At 43.8% G+C, this 20,858-nt stretch overlaps 1 protein-coding gene across 9 annotated transcripts in view; it reads right to left on the bottom strand.

Moving 5' to 3' along the window:
- The window catches only part of Trpgamma (Transient receptor potential cation channel gamma), a 77,134-nt gene that overhangs the window by 5,033 nt on the left and 51,243 nt on the right, over positions 1-20,858 (bottom strand). For 6 of the 9 annotated variants that reach the window (XM_012491006.3, XM_086906773.1, XM_086906775.1 and 3 more), the window contains 13 exons: positions 13,741-13,985; positions 9,853-9,983; positions 8,047-8,308; positions 7,080-7,228; positions 6,534-6,729; positions 3,529-3,699; positions 3,022-3,256; positions 2,025-2,145; positions 1,309-1,587; positions 946-1,079; positions 711-840; positions 331-526; positions 67-261 (listed from right to left, as the gene is read on the bottom strand). In XM_012491006.3, coding sequence (XP_012346460.2) covers positions 67-261; positions 331-526; positions 711-840; positions 946-1,079; positions 1,309-1,587; positions 2,025-2,145; positions 3,022-3,256; positions 3,529-3,699; positions 6,534-6,729; positions 7,080-7,228; positions 8,047-8,308; positions 9,853-9,983; positions 13,741-13,878 — 2,337 coding nt within the window. In that variant the 5' untranslated portion in view covers positions 13,879-13,985. The remainder of the gene's footprint in view (positions 1-66; positions 262-330; positions 527-710; positions 841-945; positions 1,080-1,308; positions 1,588-2,024; positions 2,146-3,021; positions 3,257-3,528; positions 3,700-6,533; positions 6,730-7,079; positions 7,229-8,046; positions 8,309-9,852; positions 9,984-13,740; positions 13,986-20,858) is intronic. The other 3 variants (XM_012491003.3, XM_086906772.1, XM_086906774.1) reach the window with 1 other exon arrangement.

Here is a 20,858-nt window from a genome sequence, read left to right as displayed (position 1 = left end):
TTAAACGAAGAGAATTACTGGAAGCTGGCCGAAACAAAAATCGCTCGGATCGGAATCAAATCTCACTCTGATCGTCCTCATGTGCTCTTTCTTGGCCGCTCTGCTGTGCCCGCACAGTTTCCTGTACAGCCATTGCCCCATGTACCAAACGCTCTTCGGGGTCGGGATGATGTTAAAAGGGGGCGGGACCGTGCCACCCTCCTCGAAGTAGCTGATCCAAAGCTTGCTCCTGGCGAACTTCCACTCGATGTCGGCGCGTTCCTGATTCGAAGAAGGAAAGGAGATTGGCGCGATCGGGCTGTATATAACAACAACACTGATAACACTCACGGAGATCAATTGATAGGAATGATTCATCATGGCGATCAGTAGATTCAGTAAAACGACGATGTTGATCACCGAGTATGTGCCGAACATCAGCATACCCCAGAACCTGGTGAACGCTTTGATACCGTCCAGTTCGAAGCTCTCGAGATCGACCAGGCCGAAAACGGCCCAGAACAGTGTCTGCGTGGTTTCGAACAAGCTGGTTTCGAACAATGAAAACCGGTTCAATTTTTATTACAAGTAAAATTCGTCACTGCTAATATTTTGTTTTTTTTCGGATCATTTTTCAATTTTTCAAAATTTTTCGATTTTTCTCGAATGAGAAAATACATCGCAAGCATTTCGATATCGAAGGAAAAATTCACGAAGTACTTTGAACGTACTTTGCAAATCGGCGCCAAACGATGCAAGCGTTCGAATCGGTGGTCACATTGGCGTTAGGGGCGTACGACATCGCGGTCGGGCACCTCTTCTTCTCCATATCCGCGTAATACCACAACAACTGGTTCAGACCTGGGCGAAAGGAGCGTCACTTTCTTTCGTGGGATTTTATTTTTCCTTTTTTTCAAACGAATTTTGAAATTAAAAAAAAAAAAAAAAAGAAAAGCAAAGATTTACCGCACGAGAACGCGAACAGCACCAGCACGTAGAGGAAGAAGAACTTCATGATGTCCATCACCATTCTGGACAGGGAGACTTGCAGGGGGCCGAGATGAGGATTTACCGAGAAAATGTAGACGAGTTTCAGGGAGCTGGAAGAATAGATCGATAGTAGTCGTTTGATCGCGCGCGTGCGAAAGGGGAATTTATTGAAATTTATGTCGAGAGAGCGATCCCATAATCGCATCTCGCGGATTTTTCACGAGGCAAAGGACGCCTCTGAAAGCGCTTCGCGTTCCTTTTTCTTTTTTTTTTTTTTTACACCTTTTTGCAAAATTAACGGGGAAAAAAAGGGATTTCGAAGCGAGGGGAGAGAAAGACCTGAATATGTTGGCGGCGGAGAAAAGCCCCTCGGATATGAGCATTGGATCCCACGTGTCCCACTGTTCGCGTTGGAGCTCGATCTCTGATCCCGATCTCTCGATCTCCCACTTCACCCTGTAGTAGGCGACCACCCTGAGAGCGGCGGTGGCCACGTACAAGGAGTTGGTCACGAAATCGATCACGTTCCACATGTCGTTCACGTATTCCTCGAGGCCGACGTCCCACAACTGCTTCACCTCGGACCAGATCAGGCCCGATACCCACGCCAGGATGAACCTGCGAAACGAGTTAAATTCGAAAAAAAGAAAACTCACGAGTTATCGTGAATTTATCCCCCGATTCTCGACAAATCGGCCGCCCCCGGGGAAATATAGTCCAAGTTATATAGGAAAGTGGTGTTACGTGGTGCAACGTATTATGTATACAGCCTTCGTGGAAGGGAAATTCGCCTCGAGACGTGGTGTCGTCTTCGAGGCGAAGAAGCTCTAGGCTACACGATATTTATTTTCGAGAGAAGCGTTTCTCGAAAGAGAGAAAGAGAGAGAGAGAGGTTTTATTTCGGTTGAGGAACTCGGTGGATTTTAACTGGAAGCGAAATGTCGTCGAATGGATTGCATTAGGGAAACGTTTCTTGGGAAAAATAACATCCCTTTCTTCCAACCCTTTTACTCGAGAGCGGGAAGGACGAGGGTGGTTTAAAAATATCCTCTTACCATTCGATGATGGTAGGCGCGGCTCCCCTTTTCGTCGGCACTGGCTCCTGCTCCACCACATCCCGGCCCATCCAATTCCCAATCACGCTCTCTATCCTCTGACTGGCCAGAATCAACATGACTGCGGATAAACGTTGTTACCTTTCGTATTATTATTTTTCCAACGATTCTCAATATAGTCGTCGTCGCGATGATAAACAGATGTACGGCGAGATCACGTTCAAAAAATAAAACAGTGGTTGTGGCGACGGATTTAGATTCAAATTTGCTCGACCGGAAGAGCGTTTCGTAATAGGATAGGATCCGTATATAGAATCAACTCGCCTTCGGTTCCTGAATAATCGTCGCTAAAGTTCCTTCTCGAAAATGCTCGAGAAGGGAGCACGTTATCCGTTAGCAGCGACTCGAAATATCGTTAGTCTAACTTCGAGGTCGATTTATGCCTTTCGCGATTATGCACGAGGAAACCTTGCCGCTCTCTGCACCACCGCTTCTTATTATTCTCGACCCTTCTTTCCCGGATATTATATATACGAGCCAAGTTTCCTATTCTGAAAAAAGAAAAAAAAAAAAAAAAAAAAGGGAAAAGTACAAATTCGAACACGGTTAGAAACGATAGGTTCACGGTTTAACGCGGTAACAGTTTCGGTAGGAAGGAATTTGGACGGTATAATCCGACGGAAATTTCAGGGTGTTCGCGAACGAATCGGTCGATGCCTCAAATTTAGACCATTACCGCACTCTGCTATTATTGGTGGTATTTCGCGGGAGGTATTTGTAAACCGTTTAGAAGCCGGTGTTCGACTCGCTCACGCGGCGAAAGGTAAAACACCGCGAAAGAAACGAGGTCGGACGAGGCGCGTACCCTTCGGGTCGTTTTGAAGGCGAAAAAGGGAAGGCGATGTAATTTTAGAAAGCAGAGAAGCGACGGAGGATGACGAGAATAAGAGGAGTCGACACGTAAAAAGAAGAAAGAAGAAGAAGAAGAAATACTCACAGAGGAAGGTGAAGTAAGAGGCCGAGTGACAGATGAACTTGATGAACGGTTTCCTCATGGTCTGGCCGACCACGTAGTGGGGAGCGATGATGTACGCGACGCTGAAGAAAGGAAATAGAACGCCGATCTTGACGATCTCCAACGCCTGGAGGACCATGTTTTTCCTACGGAAACCCGGAAGACCCTCGTACCAGATCGATGCGAGTAACTGCTGCACGTTAGGATGCGCCACGAACTGGAAATTTCCAGGTAATCCGATATTGGTAGACGGTTTTCGGCCATGTCGCCGCCAAATTCTACTTATTACGCTCTAATTTCGGAATCGGGATCCCTCCGAGGCCTAAACCAGAGATTATATCGATACGACCTCGTCCGTCGATCGATTCGATCTCGTCCCCCCCCATTTCCGTGTACGAGTCGTCGCACGTTTGCCTTCCCACGGCCATCTTCTTTTCGAAAGAACGTGGAAAGTGTTTTTTTTTTTTTTTTCTTCAGACGAGAATTTACCTTCTTCTGTCGAAGCTTGATGGCGAGCTTGAGCCGGTTCAGATGCATCCTCTCGCCGTGCTCGAACGCCGGCCCGGTCGGGTCGTGGTTCAACAGCACCTCCAACTCGTACGAACTTCTCGTGTGATCCAACAACGCGGTGGCGAAGTCCTGGCATTGTCTTCTGAGCTCCTGGAATCGGGACGTTTCGCCAATTTTTTTTCTCACACCAACTTTCTCTCCGCGGCCGGTTTCAAACAAAATTCGAAAGAAAGAACTCGAGGGAAGGGATTGCTCCTCCCTCTTTCCACCCGACGAACTTTCCTCCTACTAGGCGGATGCTCTCTCGACCGTAAACTGCGACATCCTCGTCGCGAAAACTTGCCACTTCTCTCGTCCAACGAATTCTTCGCCTCGAAGAAATTTCTCTTCGAAATACGAATACGAGTGGATCGTTGGGAAAAAAAGTTATCGAATCGTTGTATCGAATCGTTCTCAGGGATGGTGCACGTTCGAAGATTGACGGTTTCGGTCAGTTGAGAGAGAGAGAGAGAGAGAGAGAGAGGCGTATACGAATAAGAGGGATAAAAAGATTGGGATGGCAGGGCGGGGTCGTTTGTCAATCGAGTTGTCGAGGGACAATCGGTTCGAGACGTTGGAAAAAAACGCGGAGTAATCTCGTGGAAACTTTATCCCCGCGGAGGAAGGGGAGGGCGATAATTTATCTCTCTTGAACGTTCGCCGATCGCCTGGAAGATTTAAACGATCATCTCCGCCAATTTGTTCGCCGATGTTATTGCGTTTCAATCGATAAAGGAGAAACGGAGCGTTCGCGTTTAATCCCTTGATTATAAAAGAAAAAGGAAAAAGAGAGAGAGAGAGGGGGAAAAAAACATGGAAACCGTTGAACTCTGAAGGAGAACTTCGAAGCGATTCGACTATTTCGAATATAAGGGGAAACAAGGGTAAAGGAAACGTAGTTTCGAGGATCTTCGGATGGAATATTCCCTCTTTTCGTTTCAATTTCGAGGAAGAAAAGTTAAGATTGGCACCGCCAACTTCGTTCGATACGATAAAAGAAAAAAAAAAAAGAAGAAAAAGGTCGAGAGGTGACGGAAAGAGGAGACGTACGAACGAGGATATATTTATAATATTTCATCCACGGTTAATCGATCTTTCCTCGAGAGTTGATCAATTTCCCATTTATCCGATCTATCTTCCATTGTCGAGGATCTTTCGAGGTAGAAGACGCGTCGATACCAACTCGTTCCTGCTCGTTCGTTATTCATATACCAAGAATTTCCATTGCCTCGAGAAGGAGTGACGTATCTTTTTTTTTTTCTTCGAAAAACGGATAGGAATTTCGCACATTCCTGCATTCGTCCGTCCGGAGTTACGCGCCAACCCAAACATTTACGACATCAAAGCGCCATACCGGACTGTGCAAACGTTCGCCAATATCGGCGAGTGGGGGCAGCGTACTTTGCTAACGAGACATTAATAACCAACGTTTCGATTCGACCGTGAAATTTTCATCGAGTCGCAGACTTTACCGATCGTTATTTCGTTCTCGAGAGAGAGAGAGAGAGAGACAGAGGGAAGATACGTTTCGAGGCCTTCGCGAATCGTGGAATTAGCACGTGTGCTCGAGTTGTTTAGACGAATTAACAACGAGCCCGTTTACAAGCCGAGAAAAACGATGCTTTGAGTCAACAAAGATGAAACAAGCACAGACTGCGTCGTGTCCGATTTCTTTCGCGCTTAATCGACACGTGTCGTCCTTCGATATTTGCATTCTGAAGAAAACCGGCGACCACCGCTAAGAAGATACGCGTCTTGCTTCGTATAATTTGGGATTTGTACAATTTGTGCGCAAATTTCGCATCTTCTCCATTTTCTCTCGGTTATTATTCACAACCTTTGATTTCTTTTTAAATCGAATTAATTTTTCGATGTATAGCTCGTTCCATTCCATGTACAAACACAATATTAACCGGTATATAAAAATTATATAACTTCAATTTCCGTTTAATACCTTTGCCATATAAAGAGTAACGAGTTATATTAATACGACGAGTATTAAAAAAAGGTACGCGATTCAAAACTGGTCCTCATCGCGATCTTCACAAAAGGACGTAACAATACCCTCTTTGATCCCATCCAAATTTTATCCGAAATATTTTTCGCCACGAGAAACACCACGAGACACCCTGTGTACAATTTATACATTCACCTGATTCGCATTATATCGATTTATTTTACGAATCCGCGCGAATTCCACGTATCTGCGAATTTTCCATTCCCAGGCTCTGGAATATCTCCGCGGGGCAAAGGTATCTTTGCCGCGCGAACAAACGGAATAAATGACAGGAATAATATACCGCGGGGCCGGAGAAAGGCTCATACGTTTCAATCTACGTGTCGAGGAAACACGATACACGCGTACGGCATTCTCTCCACGCGTTCACCCGATTTTTCCCAAAACCTTTTCGCAACATTTTCGCGAATCTTTCCTTTCCTTTCCTTTCCTCTTTCTTTTTTTCGTCATCAAGGTGGTTGGTTCGTCAACGAACGAGGATAGATACGCCGTGGTGAATTCGGTCGGAAGAAGTAATTGAACGAGGAGGAAAGTGGGCCAAAAGGGTTGAGAAGCGGGCAAACTCCAAAGTTCAACGATTGTTTTATGTAATCTTCCCGTTGTGGCCTCCCGCGGTGTGGAGGGATGGTTAAATTGAACTGTTGGACTCTATTTTCCGAGCGTAATCGGGATCTTTAAAAGGGGCAAATGAAATTCAAGATATGGTAATTAGACGGAGGACGAAATAACATCGGCTCCTTGTTACCTTAAGACGAAATTATTATTTCGAAATAGCGAGACTCGTTTTCGTCTCCGTTATTACATCGCAACTGTTTAATTTAAACTTGTCGCATCGTTTTATCAATGCAGAATTAATGCGGAAAAGGCCCTTTCTACAATTAAATCTTCGCGTCACTCGAATAATCGAAAGGATAAATTCTCGTCTCACCTGGTATTCGCATTTGAACTCGTGCTCGAGGAACGAGAGGCGGCGGAGCTCCCACGAGAGTTCGAACGCCGTCAGGATTGGGTCCTTGGAGGAAAGAGCGATCAAGGACGGCGAGGCTAAGGCTCTGTACGCGTTTATTCGGCTCCTGGAATGCCTCAGGGAATCCTCCCTCCTCGATGTCACGCACTCGTCGCACCTGTTATTATTGCGTGAACGAGAAAGAAATCAGCAACCTCTCCGCCCTGTTCCTCGAATTTACGAAGCGAAGGTTGAACGAAAGAGAAAGCGGATACACAAGCGATAAATATTTATAAACGATTTTGGGTGAAATTTCAGCCGGTCGGCGAAATTAGGCGAAGGAATTTGAAGAGGTTGAACGGTTTAATTTAATTGGCATCGGGCCTCGAGCAAAGATCGCGAGGAAATTAATCAAAACTGCTGTGCACGTGTAACGCGTCTTCTCACGCCCACGTTCGGATTTATTTACGAATAAAATTTCATCGAGCGTGGATGAAAGGAAGATCCGTTTATTTGATAATCGCTCACCCGCAACGAACGTCGTGAGGCATGGGCAACGTGGATCCGCGATCCAGAAGAATCTTGATGATCTCGTAATTGTCTCTGTGCGCGGCTAGGATCAGGGGCGTGATGTCTGGCGTGAATGTGGCTGTATCGGATGGCAGGGCTTCCCAACTCTGAAACAGAGACGCGTAAAACATGTTTCGCTTCGTTGCGGGATCCCACTTGTTCCTAGACCAGAAGAAAATTATCGCTCGCTAATTAAATAATAATTTTTCCTGTCACTAAAGATTTTTCGTACTAAAAAAATTTTTCTCGGGAGGAGAGAAAATGTGTATTCTCGATAATAATTCGAATTTTGGCGGAAAAAGGGGGCACGATAATTATTCCAGCTGCGCCGGGTAAGCCGATTTCTCTTTCTCCGGAAAGAGGGATAAAAGCCGATTAAACTCCCTCTCGTCTACATTTCCTTTTTTCTCTCCCTCTCTCTCTTTCTTTTCGCCATTCCGAATTCAACCGGTTTTATCGTGCGCAATCGTGGCTTTGAAATAACGAAAATAGGATCGATGGTCAGCTGGCTTTCCAGTCGAGAGACACCGCGAGCGAGCACAGAATCGAAAAATATAAAACTCTTCCGTTGTATCCGATTAAAATGTGGGTCGACCTATTTGTCGGTCGAATCTACTTAACCATCCTCGTCGTTCGATCGTCCCGAGTCGTCGCGGCTCGAAAATTAGAAAGAAGGGGAATTTCGATAACTGAAACGAAATTACCTAGGCGGAAAAATGCAATCACGTTGGTTAATTGGGAGGCGAGGTCTCCGCGCTGCGAGACTCAAAGTGTTCGCTCCGAAAGGGGTGTTCTCGAATTTACGCGAGAAAAAGAGAGAGAGAGAGAGAGAGAGAAAGAGAAGGAGTTTTACGGAACGCGAGTTATTCTCTACTCTAGACAGAAAGAGAGGAGAAGATAAAAGATCTTGGATCGATACAGTTACATATACTAGACGATGAAAGCGACTAACGTGTGGCTCCCCATTTCGATGAAGACTCTCCTCGTGTTCCAGAAGTACCTCGACCGCCTCCACGAATTCCTCGGAGATCGCGTGGAGGAGCGCGTCCTTCGTGTCGACCTTGTGCTCGATCAGAAGCTCCACCATTTCCAGATTTTCGTTATCGATCGCCATCAATAGGGCGGACCGTCCCAACGGATCCACGCAATTGATGTTCATCTCGGTTTCCTGGGCGCTTTGCAACATTCTGCAAACACAACATCCGGCAACGCTCGCCATTACCCTCTTCCCGCGCTATAACGAGTCTGATAAAGATGTCGGCCCAAACGTGAAATAGTGAAACGAGTGGAATGAATTCTTATAATCTACGTTTCAAAGCAAACGTGATTTCGTACGTTTAGTTTTTGAAGATATTAAGATTTAATAATTTTATTTTTTTGAATAAACCCTTACAAAGATACGAAACATTTGCACGAAAGCGATGGTGACGCGTTTGTACGAATAAGAAGTTATTAATTTTTAGAGTATTGATTCAAGATGAGCATTTCTTGTAATTAAATTTTTTGTTTACGATATACTATTTATTTTTAGACGTAGTATTATTACATTCCTTGGAACAAAGACTGCAATTTCTATTAAAGTATATATAATTTTTATGAAATATAATTTTGAAACTGTTTTTTGTCCACAAGAGGTGTATCGCGTAAAGCAAGTGACTATATCACATTTATTTCTACACTTGTATTTCGACTCGTAATGCTCGACTGTTTCCATTTAACATCACTCCGCTCTGTCTATCGCTCGGGCCCGGATTTCGTCGAGCTTAACGATTTCTCGTTCGTTTATTTTTCTTTTCTCTCCATCGTTCGATCCCATTTTCGAGTCAAAATGAGAATTCCGCGAGACCCGTGAAACTTTCTCGCGCATCGGTATATTAATTGCACGATCGAGAGACGAGAAACGGCGATCGAAGAATTCCAAGAAGTTTCGGAATCGCGGGCGACCATTGTAAGATAATTAAGATCCTTTTGTTGGCGCGCAATTGTATATATAGATATATAAGGCCGCGCCTTTCCCCCTCGAGATTCTCCTCAATTCCCGAGAATCAAGGCCTAGATCCGACCGATTTCTAACGATTCGCGTGCCCATGTTCGCGACGAAAGCCAACCATCGCTATGCGCCGATTTCCTTTCCAGTTATCCATTGCTCACCTCCCGTTTTCAAACGACACTCCTGATTTTTCCCAATTTTACCTCAAATACGTATTTATATATATATATATATTTCTGTGCAAAGAAAAATATTCCTATCCGCTCGAATTATTTATATCCCTCGTATTAACATTATCGACACAGGCGATCCCTGTGAGTAGTAATAAACGGAGGAATCTACGATATTACGTTCCAAAAAAAGAAAAAGAGAGAAAAGAAAAAAAAGAGGGAAGACAGAGGCGAGCGTGTTCTATTTACGAATGATCGGGGAGGTAGATCCAGACCGTCGGATGATGTAACGAGAATCACGAGTGCCTCTCCAACTTTTCTCCCCTCCGGGGGGAGAGAAAACTGGCGCGTGCACGAACAGGGGAACGAAGAGAGAGAGCTTTTTCCTTTTTTTTTTTCCCAAAGCGTTGCCACACATCGTGAATTCTACCTTTCGTTACCTCGTCCTCGTTACGTAATCCACGTAACGTCGTATATAATTTTCCACCAAGCAAAGAATCTAATTTATATATATATATATATATAAATATGTAGTGGATTTTTGATTTTTCTAAAAAACTGCGTCTCTCACCTTCTGACGGAAGCAACGTCTCCACGCTCCACCGCGAGAAGATACTTCTTCTCTTGATAGGACAGACTGGCCATTTCCTGGTGAGGTCTCACCACGTTCTCCTCCTCTATCATGCCGTGGATGCTGTGCCTCTGCGAAACCATCGTAGAAAAAACGATTTTTTTTCTTCTTATTATTATTTATCATTATCATTGCTCGTCCCAACGACACGTTTCGAAAAAAAAAAATAAATAAACTTTCTAACACGAACGCGATATTCATTTCATTTGCCCGTCATTCATCCTCGCGACAGGAATTAATCGAAAAAAAAAAAAAAACGCTTCTTCCCTTTCGTTTCGTTTCACTCATTCGCTCCGCGCCGACCCTTTTTTTTTCGGCTATTCTCGTTTCTATGAATATTTTGCTAAATGCGAGAGTTATTGTGTATCCTGCTCTACATTTTTTTATACATACATCCGTAAATAGGATAAATATATGGGATATCGAGGATAGATCGGATCTATAATTAATGAACGACTGGCTATTTAAACATCGAGCAATTAAAAGTTAAAAGTTTCCTCTCAGACTTATTTCTGTCGCATTCTGTTCGATAGAATTTTTTTATACCCCCCTCTTCTCAAAAGAAACCAGCATTTTCCAAGGAATTTAGAGGTTTATTGATCGAAGAAGGGGGGGGGGCCAAGTCCTGATGAAAGATGGATGAAATTAGGATGATAAATGTACCGCTATCGTATAGGATATAGTCGCGCGAGAGAATCTCGATCCTGGATCACGCGCATCGGGATTTAAAGCGATATCGTTATCGTTATCCAATTTTTCGATACGAGGTCTGGGGTTCGTGTTACCTTTCCGTACCGAAATTTCCAAAGGAACTTTCAACTTTTAAACCTTAAATTCGATATCCCCGAAACGGGTTAATCAGATCCCACGAGTTTTTCTTCTTCTTCTTCTTCTTCTTCTTCCGGCGAAACTGCGAGCAAAGGATTAGATCCCTTCTTCCCTCCAATTTTCCACTTTCCCGCGCTTGTATCGTATTTCTAAATTCATTCGATCACAGTTCGCTTCATTAATCGAAACGCTTTGATCATCTTCTCCTTCCAAATCCGTGATCTCAAGCGTTTCGCTTTATTTCGTTTGGATTGATCCAGTATCCTTCGCAAACCCTTACTAATACACCTTTCTTCGCAATCATCGCACAATTTCCCAAAATTAGTGACCCTAATCGAGAAAGATTCGTTCTCGCCTCATCTCTCTCGTTAATTATTCCCGCGGCAGAAACCTGATCCAAGAAACCTCTCCTCCTTCGATCCTCCTTATTAACCTCTTAACGAGAGAGTGACTCGTGAAAAAACACGCGTTCTAAACAGGAATGGCACGAGTGGAAGTGAAGATCGAGCCTAAACATCACGAGTGGGAACGAATTTTTTCAATCGAGATTTAGCTCTTGCCAGTACGCCAAGATCGCGATTCCTTGGATTTCGTCGAGTTAATTTGTACGGGAAGGGGTTAATCACCCTCTCAGTTGTCGCGTTTCCTCGATCCGATCAACAAAGATGTCGCGTTCGAGTGAAACGATGTCGTGAAATTGTTCTCCAACAATCGAGGAGAGGGTTGAATAATTATCGAGCAATTAAACAAGAACAAGAGTGGAGTGGTTCGATAAACAACTGGTTCGAACTGTGGAATGGAGAGAGAGAGAATTTTCGGGGGAGGGTTGCTCGTGGGCGGCGTATGGAAACGAGTGATCGAAGGTCCGGCCGGAATTGGGACGATCGTCGAGGAGGAACGAGGCGAGCAATTAACGACTTGGATAACCCTTCGTTGTTCGACGAACCTCTCGTTACGAGGCAGCTTCTTTTTATTTGCCCCCCGTTCGATATCGCGGGAAAGAATACCGTCGGTGAAACGCGCAAAGATCAAGCATAAGCTTGGGTAACAATGCGCCGTCTTCCTCCTATTCGAACCTCCTCGAAAACCGGTCGAGCTTCCCTTCCTACAAATAGAACAAGTAGGGAAGAGATAGAACCGTGTAATCGTAGAACAAGCGTTGTTATGATAATCGTTGATATTATCGTTCCTTTGATCGTTAAGGGAGAAGAGGTAAGAGTGAAGGAAAAGAAAGTATTATACGCTTTGAAAAGATACTGATCACACGATTGCTTCTTTTAAATTTTTTACTTCTCTTCCTTCACTTCAATATCGATTTCAATTCGATTGGATACGAACGAATTTGTCACGTGAATTTCGCCAATTAAATTTGTAATCTCGCTCCTCTGATCCCAATACTCTTATAATTTAAACACGAATTAATTTTATCCCTTTCAAAAGAGTCGTCTCAAGAGTCGTCGATTAACCGATTAACCGAAATTTCAACGAAAGCCTTTCATCATTGATCATCGGAAACAATGGCCTTTGTCGTCTCGAAAGAACGAATTTCAAAGAAGATAATGATACATTTTCCACGGATCCACTATTTTTATGCCAAATTTCATCACTTCCTAACTTTTTAAACCGCATTGTAAGAAAAACGTAAACTTTATTTTTCAAACATCGGATTGTTGAAGCGGGAGAGAAGAATCGAATGGAAGAGAGTCCCGGAAGTTTGTCGAAGAAATTAAAAGACGCGAGATGGTGGAGCGAAACGATCCGCAAACACGCCTTCAATTCCGTCTGTTCGTGGCGGAAACGAAACGAGGGTTAACGCGAGACGAGATCCAGCGGCTAATGGCTGCGTCTCCACCAATTAACCGGCCATCCGCTTTCTAATCATAGAATCGGCGCAAGAACGATATGTGTGCCGCCTCCATGTGCGTGTACCACGATATATATATATATACAAATATATATACATGGATATATCTGGTCCCAATGGAAAGGAGTCGAGTGGCAGAGGCCGATAGAGAGGAGGAGGCTGAGAGCGGAGGAGGTTGATGGACAGTGTTTACCGAGGGTGTGGCGGCTCGACAATTAGGGTGCGCCCTGGCAAACACTCGTTCGCTGTCAGTGTCGGCCCTTGGCACAGTATGTCATCTTCTTGAAGCCGAGAGGGGTAATCCGCGAATACTCCTCATCTCTGCTCGCTACCCTCATTATTTTCCACCTTCTTTCGGCCCTTTTTTTTTTTGTCAACAGCGTTTTCTTCCGCCACCTTCCTTCCTTCGTCCTCCCGTTCACAGGGAGATCCATTCTTTCCTTTCTTCTTTCGCCCCCATTCTTTCGACGAATCTGCGCCTGCCCGAATCAAACGTGATCGCGATGATGGATCGTCATCACGGGGCTGGTAGAGCGTTATAGAGCGTTATAGGGTTCAAGATGATGAGAGATAGATGCGGCGAGATTGGTTTCGATCGCGTAAAACCGCGGGATTTTCGGTAAGCTCGGCCGGGTGGAGATTCGGAGACGGTGACGTTTACGAGGTAATAAAAATGAAAGGTGGAAAGAAAAGAGAACAGAGAGAGAGAGAGTTCGTTTGCAGCGGAAAAGAAGAGAATGAAAGGCGTGAATGGAAGGCGGTTTAAAGACACCAACTATCCAAGGAAGCTGAAACTGTCCAACGCGGGAGATTATATTCTCGGAGGGAGTCACGGTCCGATCTCACGAGTTACAAAGCTGGATCCGCTTATCCACACCGTCTGCCCCTACGAGATCAACTAGATCGAGCTTTTTACGAGGCAATAAAAATAAAAGCTTGCCTCGTCCACTCGTAAAACCGCGCGTATAAGCATACACCGTTATCTCCACTATTCAGCCACGATGAAACAATTTTTTCGCTCTCTCCTTTCCGATCGAGACGGATGCTGGAAAGCCTCGTTTTAATTCGGGAATTCTAGAGCAGGAAGAACGGGATAATATTTCTCTCGATTGGATGTTTATATCGTATCGGCTTACCTTCACCTTCTCGTCGATCTTTCTGGCAGGTTGGGACGGCGGTGGGGGCGCCTCGGGGTCGAAGCTGACCCGTTGCCCGATACCCCGCAGGAAAGCCCTGCCGCCCGAGTTCCAACCCCTGCTCGTGTTGGTATCCATCCTCAAAGCGAGATCCTCGTCAGGGGCACCGATTTCTTCGCCGAGACCGCTTTCACCAGGGGATCCCGCGCCCCTGGCGCCATGCTCCTCATCTTTGTGCGCGCTTTCTGAAACAGACACCAGGCGTTTCCCCTCTTCATTTCTCTATATATTTCTCTATATATTCTCGTCTTTCCTTCCCCACGAATCTAACCACTTTCGAATATTCTATCCTTACGATCCGTGGACGGATTACGCTCGATCTATCTTTTACCCAAACGAATGAATTCGAGCGTTTTCCTTCCTGTTCAGGTAGGAGGGGAGAGGGATCTGGTATTTTTCGAGCAGTTTCCTCGCCGACATTCGCACAACGTCATATCGGCGGCAATACAAATAAAGGTCTGGGGTAGAAGAATGGCGCGCGGCACAACTGCGAAGCAACTTGGATACACCCTGTTGGCCAATCCAAACGGATGATGGATCGTGGAATACACTCACCCTTATTGGTTTCGCGCAAACAGAGCGCGCGTAGGTTTGCGGCGTAATTTTTGGAAGGAGACATCGATTGCGACGCGATACCTCGACCCATTCTCTCGCGCGAAAGAAAAGCAATGGCGACGAAACGACTTATTTCGCGCGATACACGTTTCATCGTGCTCCATTCGAATAAGATTCCAGAAGAAGAAAGAGAGATCCTCGAGCGTAGAACACGAAAGCAATTGCGACGATCGATTTTTTTTTCAATATCGTGCCGTCTCGAGCGGCAATAAAAAGAGGAAATTTCCAACCTCTTTGGACAGAGACTTTTTAAAAAATTTATTCAACTCCGATTCCGCTAGAGAGGACGATTTTACTTTGGAAAGAGAACAACCTCCCCTCCTCCTCTTCCTTTTCATCTCTAAATTTCTCTAAATATTAATGGTGGCTCGTACGCAGGTACACTGCAGCATCTCAAAAAAAAAAAAAAAGAAATAAATAAAAAGTTCGAATACGTTCGTTCGTGAATATTTTGCTTGGACGATAATTGAATTAGGACGATATTCGTTTGCATTTATTATTGTATCTGAAGCTTGAATTTCGATCGTCGCAGCTACAGTGACGCGCACACAGTTGACAACGAAATGCCTATAACGACATAACCTTTATCGTTACAATTAAACAAAAAAAAAAAAAAAAAAAAAAAGAAGAAACGAAAAATGGAGGATGGCCGAGAAATAATTGTTTCCGCGGCTATTAATCTCAAGGGTAAATATGTATCACGAGAGAGGTGGCCAGGTTTCATCGTTAGTTTATCGAGCGTCGCGCCATTGTGGCGGGGTTGCGCAACGAGATCGTTAGAAACCGATGATTTACATAAGGCACGAGATGTGTGCGTGCGCGCCGTTATTTCACGCGAATGGATCTCGGGACGATGGCGAAATATATTGCGAAACAAATCGAAATTGAGCCGCGTTGACGACGTTCGCCCTTCGTTACTCGTGTTTCCGCTCGATTTCAAATTTCGTTTCAACCTCCTTCCCTCCTCCTCGCTCCTCGCCGACAATCACACTACTAGTCAGAGACGAGTGTAAATCTCTCGCTGTCGCACCGTTAATAACGCTTATTTTTAAATTACTTCTCCTTGGTTGTGTAATTGCGACGATAAAAAAGGAGGAGGGTATGATTGTAAGTGGACGTACAGTTCCAATTACGAGGGGATCGTTTGCATTTCTCTTATTCCAGTGAGACAAAAATCTTCGTTACTTTATGAATTTGTTCGTGAATTAGATTAAACGAGAATTGTTTCCAATTACTCTCAACCCTTCCCCCTCTCCACTTCCTCAGCGTAACTTAACTCGCTTCGTTTGCGTTTTTCAAGATCATGGTTCGTTGAATTTTATTATCTGTGGATAATCTCACAGTTGAAAAGAAAGAGGAAGAAGAAGAAGAACGAAAAATTTTCTCGAACGACTTAATGAAAAAGAAAAAAAAAAAAATATACCGACAGGAAATTCGAAGTTTGTGTTTCTATCGAAATGAAAGGATCGTGATGGGAACCAGGTGGAAGAAAATCGCGGAAATTTCATGGCAGCGGCGAGATTGCGAGGTATCCGTTCTCCAGTGAAAGGGGAGAGACTACAAACCTTTAACAGTTCGACACGTTTGTGTATTTTTCTCGGAGAAAAGACAGGCTTCTTAAATAGCCCGGAGAAGTTTCAGGTAGTTTCTTAATACTCGGAACAAAGGGAGTCTGGAGCAACAGTTCTTGCACCATTTGGTCCCGAGCGGAAACTTTTTAAATACATTCGAAAGCGTTCAACTCCCTTCCAGACGAACTCTTTCGGAACAACGTGGATACGTAACGAGAATGTGCAGCTCGTAGGAATTTACTCGAAGATAAACTTACATTAATAAGATAAATAAAATAGTTTTCGCTGTAAATGTACTTTACAATTGTTTACAAAAATGGTGTACTTTACAAAAAAGAATAATAAGGAAACACACGATTCAAAAGATAATTATCTACATAGAAATAGGGGGATTCACGATTACTCAAAAATAATTTCCACTCGATCAATTACTTTAAAATTATTCTTTCGATTTGAAAGAAAAAAGGAAACACGCGATTCAAAAGATAATTATCTACATAGAAGTAAGGGGATTCACGATTACTCAAAGATAATTTCCATTAAAAATTTTTTTTTTTCCATTTGAAAGAAAAAGGAAAGAGGAAAAAGGGAAACAGAAACGATAACAAGGAAACGCAACAAACGATTGAAAAGATAATTATCCACGGGATTATTAAAAGATAATTTCCGGTGTGGCAACTACTTCAAAACTATTCTTTCGATTTGAAAGAAAAAGGAAAAAGAAGAAAGAAAAGGAAGGGGGATTTGAAAGCTGGATAACAAGGAGGCCCACGATTCGGAGAGTGGTTATCTGCGCGCTGTTCCCTCCACGTTGGAACTTCGATCCCGCACGGGTCGTTGAGCTCACCATGAATCGCGTGTTACCACCGGGACCTAGATCGATAAATACTGTGCGTGCGTGTGCGCGCGCGTGTGTGTGTGCACCGTAATGGATAGACGTGTTTCGCGAACACCGTCCGCGAGAGTGTGCGTCGGATCGGAAATAAGCTGCGGTGCCGTGCATCGATGCTTCTTCTCGGCACGCCGGTGATAAGGTTAACAAGAATTTTTCGGACGAGTCGGCGGTATTGCCATTATTTTTTTCGAAAACGATGATCGATAACCGTACCGCTATTTTTCATTCCCCCTTCGCCCTCGTTGTTGCCTCATTACCCTCCACGGCTCGTGGAGAAGAATTTCGCGACGGCAAATTCTCCGCAACCGCATGTGAAATGAGCCAAGAAGACGCGATATTACGTACGAGCTCGTTTTTCATCCGTTGCCCGCGAGTATACCCTTCCCCAACTTCGTAATTCTTCTTTTGCCAGCTTAGATCAAGGGAAAGTTAACTTTCTTTTTATTTCGCGATTAGTCTAAAGAATAATATAGTTCTTCTTTTATTTAACGAGAAGGAAAACGTAGATGATAATAATTTTCTCGATCTTTTTTAGTTTTTAACTCGTATTTTTGACAAATATATGATACTTGACCGAATCAGGATCGAATAAAAAAGATAACCTCTTGGAATTCGATTGAAACAAGAGGAGGAGATAAACGTGCAAAAACATTATTCGATATTTAAATTCAGATATGGGTCAAAGTGATCCGTCTTTCGATCGAGACGTTAGATGAAAATTTTTAGTCGTGTTTGTAATGCTGTCATGCAATACACGTTGATATACATAAAGACAAAGTTGAAAAAATTAAAAATTTCGAATAAAACTGCTTAATTTAATTGTTTATTAAAATGCTCGAATGACATTTATTCGTAGCATTATTAATATAATATATTAACTATCGAAGCAACATTATTCGTAACTTCAACTGTTCAAATTTTGCTGTATAACTAAAGAGAACGCAGAGACGATGCGCGGTTAAATAGTTAACATAACGGAACTTCGCCGTTCAAGTTTCGAAATCTGCCACTTCGACGAATCAGACGGAACTGCAGATTGGCCTATGCGAGCCTATGTGTTTTGCACCTGTTGCACATCCCTATACGCGAGCGAGAAATCGTTCCACGGAAATATTCGGCCGTACGTGTTCACCCGACGTTGAAACGTTGAAAAGTCTCGTACACGTTCATCCCGTTTATCGGAAAATCTCTCTTCTTCTAATCCTTCAACCTTCATCGTCGTTTAACGAACCTCGTTAGAAGAGAGCCAGCCTCTCGAAGAAGAAACTCGATGAAACACACAGTTACTAGGAATTAATTGCGCGAAAAAGGAAAACACGACGCGATAATTGCTCGTTCCTACAAATTTTCCGGAAATTCTAATTTTTCTTTGCTCTTCTCCGCCCAGCTTAAACGGACGTGCCTTGGAATCGGACGAATATTATGCAATAATTCCCTCCTAATAGATGATGGCAGCACGCGAGTCCGTAACGATGGGAGGAGAAGGAGGGGGGAATTGACGTGGCCAATGGCCGAACATACTCGTTCGTGCGCTGGTTGAATTCGTTGGTAATTAACCGATCGTGCACGCGTGCGTGCACGGTTGCACAGGGAAAAACGACAGGGGGCGCGAATACACGCGAGGCAACGGTCGACTGCACGAAAGCGGTATATAATCGGCCCGATTATAAGGGACGTTCGCGAGTTGTGCTAATAGCTGCCAATTTCGACGTTGCTTCGCTTAATAATAATTCGTCGAAACCCTTAAACGAGCTCGAACGAATCTTTTTTTCGGAGGAGTCAGATCGAATTCGCGGATGAAGTTGTTGAGAGTATTTCATTCTCGTTTCATCCGAATTTAAATGAAATTTTTGAACATTGAAAATTTACGTAGGGCGCACGTTGAAATAAACTTACGATACTACCTACGAATATCGAAATGGAAAATTTTCTTCGATCGGGGAGAAAGAAGAAAAAACTAGAAAGAAAATTTAGTCGAGATGTATTACCTCTGAGATTAAACTCGATAAACGTATACGCTACAGATACGAAGGATTTGCCCGAATTGTTGCCGCTATCTATCAACGCAGCAGCTTGTGGTATTAACCTGCCCGCAAAACGAACAGAATAAACCGCGGGATATTTGTTCGTTTCGATCGTGATGCTCGTATCGTCCGTTGCACTGGTAAGCGCGTGGTAAATTTTTAACCGGTTAAGACGTCGTGCGAGGAAAAAGGAAAAAAGAAAAATACACGCCTTCCTTTTTCGTTAAACGTTAAACGCACAGGAGAAACGAGGGAACACAAAGGAGAGAGAGTCCATAAATCCATCCGCGCGGAAAGAGGAAGGGAGAGAGGACAACAACAATCGGAATCTTTCTTTCTTTTCTCCGACCTTTCGCAAGGTCTCTGCTCCTTAACCACTCGTAAACGTCTGGCGCAGCCGGCAGTTTACCGATCGAGGAACCGACAACGGAATAACAGTTTCGGTTAGGAAAGGCGTGGAGCGACGTAGTTAACATCCGCGGTTCCGGTTTTACGACCACCTTGAAGCGAAATCTTGGAGCTCGAACGTTCCCTCGTAAACGAAGAGTTATTCGCGTAAATCAGCGGCTGTCGGTGGGGCGGGGCGCCAAGTCGAAGTCATCGTCTAAACCGTGTTAGTCATCGTAATGAGGCTGCCGGTTCAAAGAACGTGTTCGAGGATAAACGAGAAACGGGAGATTTATCCAGGCAGCCAGGTTTTGTCGAAAGACTTATTCCAGACGGCCAACGATGTTTCCACGAAACCACCCAACAATCTTTCCCTTCGAAGGAAGATGAAGAGGTAAAAGAAGCAGCGACGCGGTTATACTACTTCGTTGAACGAAATTACTCGGTCTGGCGGCGTAAACCGGGTCGAGCGGTCACGATGTTTATTGCAACTTCTTTCCAAACCTTGGATAAGCCAAATCAAATTCTTCCGATAAATTTTCTTAAATTTTCCAGAGTTTCGATTTTTCCGAGGGATTAAAGAGATTAAAGCTCAAGTACCCGAGTTCGAATCATCGAGTCGTGCGCGAATTTTTTAATTTAACGGTTTTGAAACAAACACGTTCTCATCCACACGCGCGCGTCATTAACGATGCGTACATTCGATAGAAGCGTGGAAATTTCCAGCGGTTAATCTCGATCGATGGACAATAATTGGAAAAAAGAAAAAAAAAAAAAAAAAAAGATAATACCAAGCGCGAGGCTAGTAAGTCGCATAACACGAACGACATAACGTGGCAGACACGGAAAGAGCTTTATCATAGGCGTGATAAAGAAGAACATTTAATTCCCTTGAATCTGCATGGAAATGAAATTCCCGAAAGACGGGAAGTCCGCACGCTCGTTCAAATATCCGGGATTTTTTAGAACGTTCTCTCGGCGGCGGCGAGATAAAAAATGGTCCCGTTTTTTTTCTCTTTTTTTTTTTATGGAAGAAATTAACGCGTATATTATCCCTCGGCCCCTGACGCGATTTTTACGACGCGCTCGCGTGTAAACACGCGTGCGGACGCGCGACGGCTTATTTGAATACGAATTGCCGGTGACGGATTACGATTTGCGAATGTCAACCAGTAGGACGTGTACAAAGGCGGATGATGTGACGTATACGATCGAATCGAGAAATTCTTCGTACTTATTTTAATAAGAAAATTTACTTTAAATCAAAAATTTAGATTTTGTTTGCGCACGCACAATGTTAGAGCACAATGGATATTACATTATACACAGTATATATAGATATGAGTTTGTTCGAGATATGAGAAGTGAAATCTATTAAACGTTTCTTATTTAGAGAAGTTAAAAATTTTTGACGCTCTTTCGATCTTTCTATTTTGCTAAAAATAATATCCGCGTATAATCTATTGGACGTGTATATATGAACTTTTAGATCAGACACAAGTAGGTAGATCCTTTTTTTTTGACCGATTGTATATTTCGATTCGTCTCGAAAAATTGTATCGGTGA

The sequence above is a fragment of the Apis florea genome, unplaced genomic scaffold (assembly GCF_048593485.1).
Source record: "Apis florea isolate Af1SG1 unplaced genomic scaffold, ASM4859348v1 contig_2495_pilon, whole genome shotgun sequence".
Lineage (NCBI taxonomy): Eukaryota > Metazoa > Arthropoda > Insecta > Hymenoptera > Apidae > Apis > Apis florea.
This window is presented reverse-complemented; position numbering and strand designations above follow the sequence as displayed.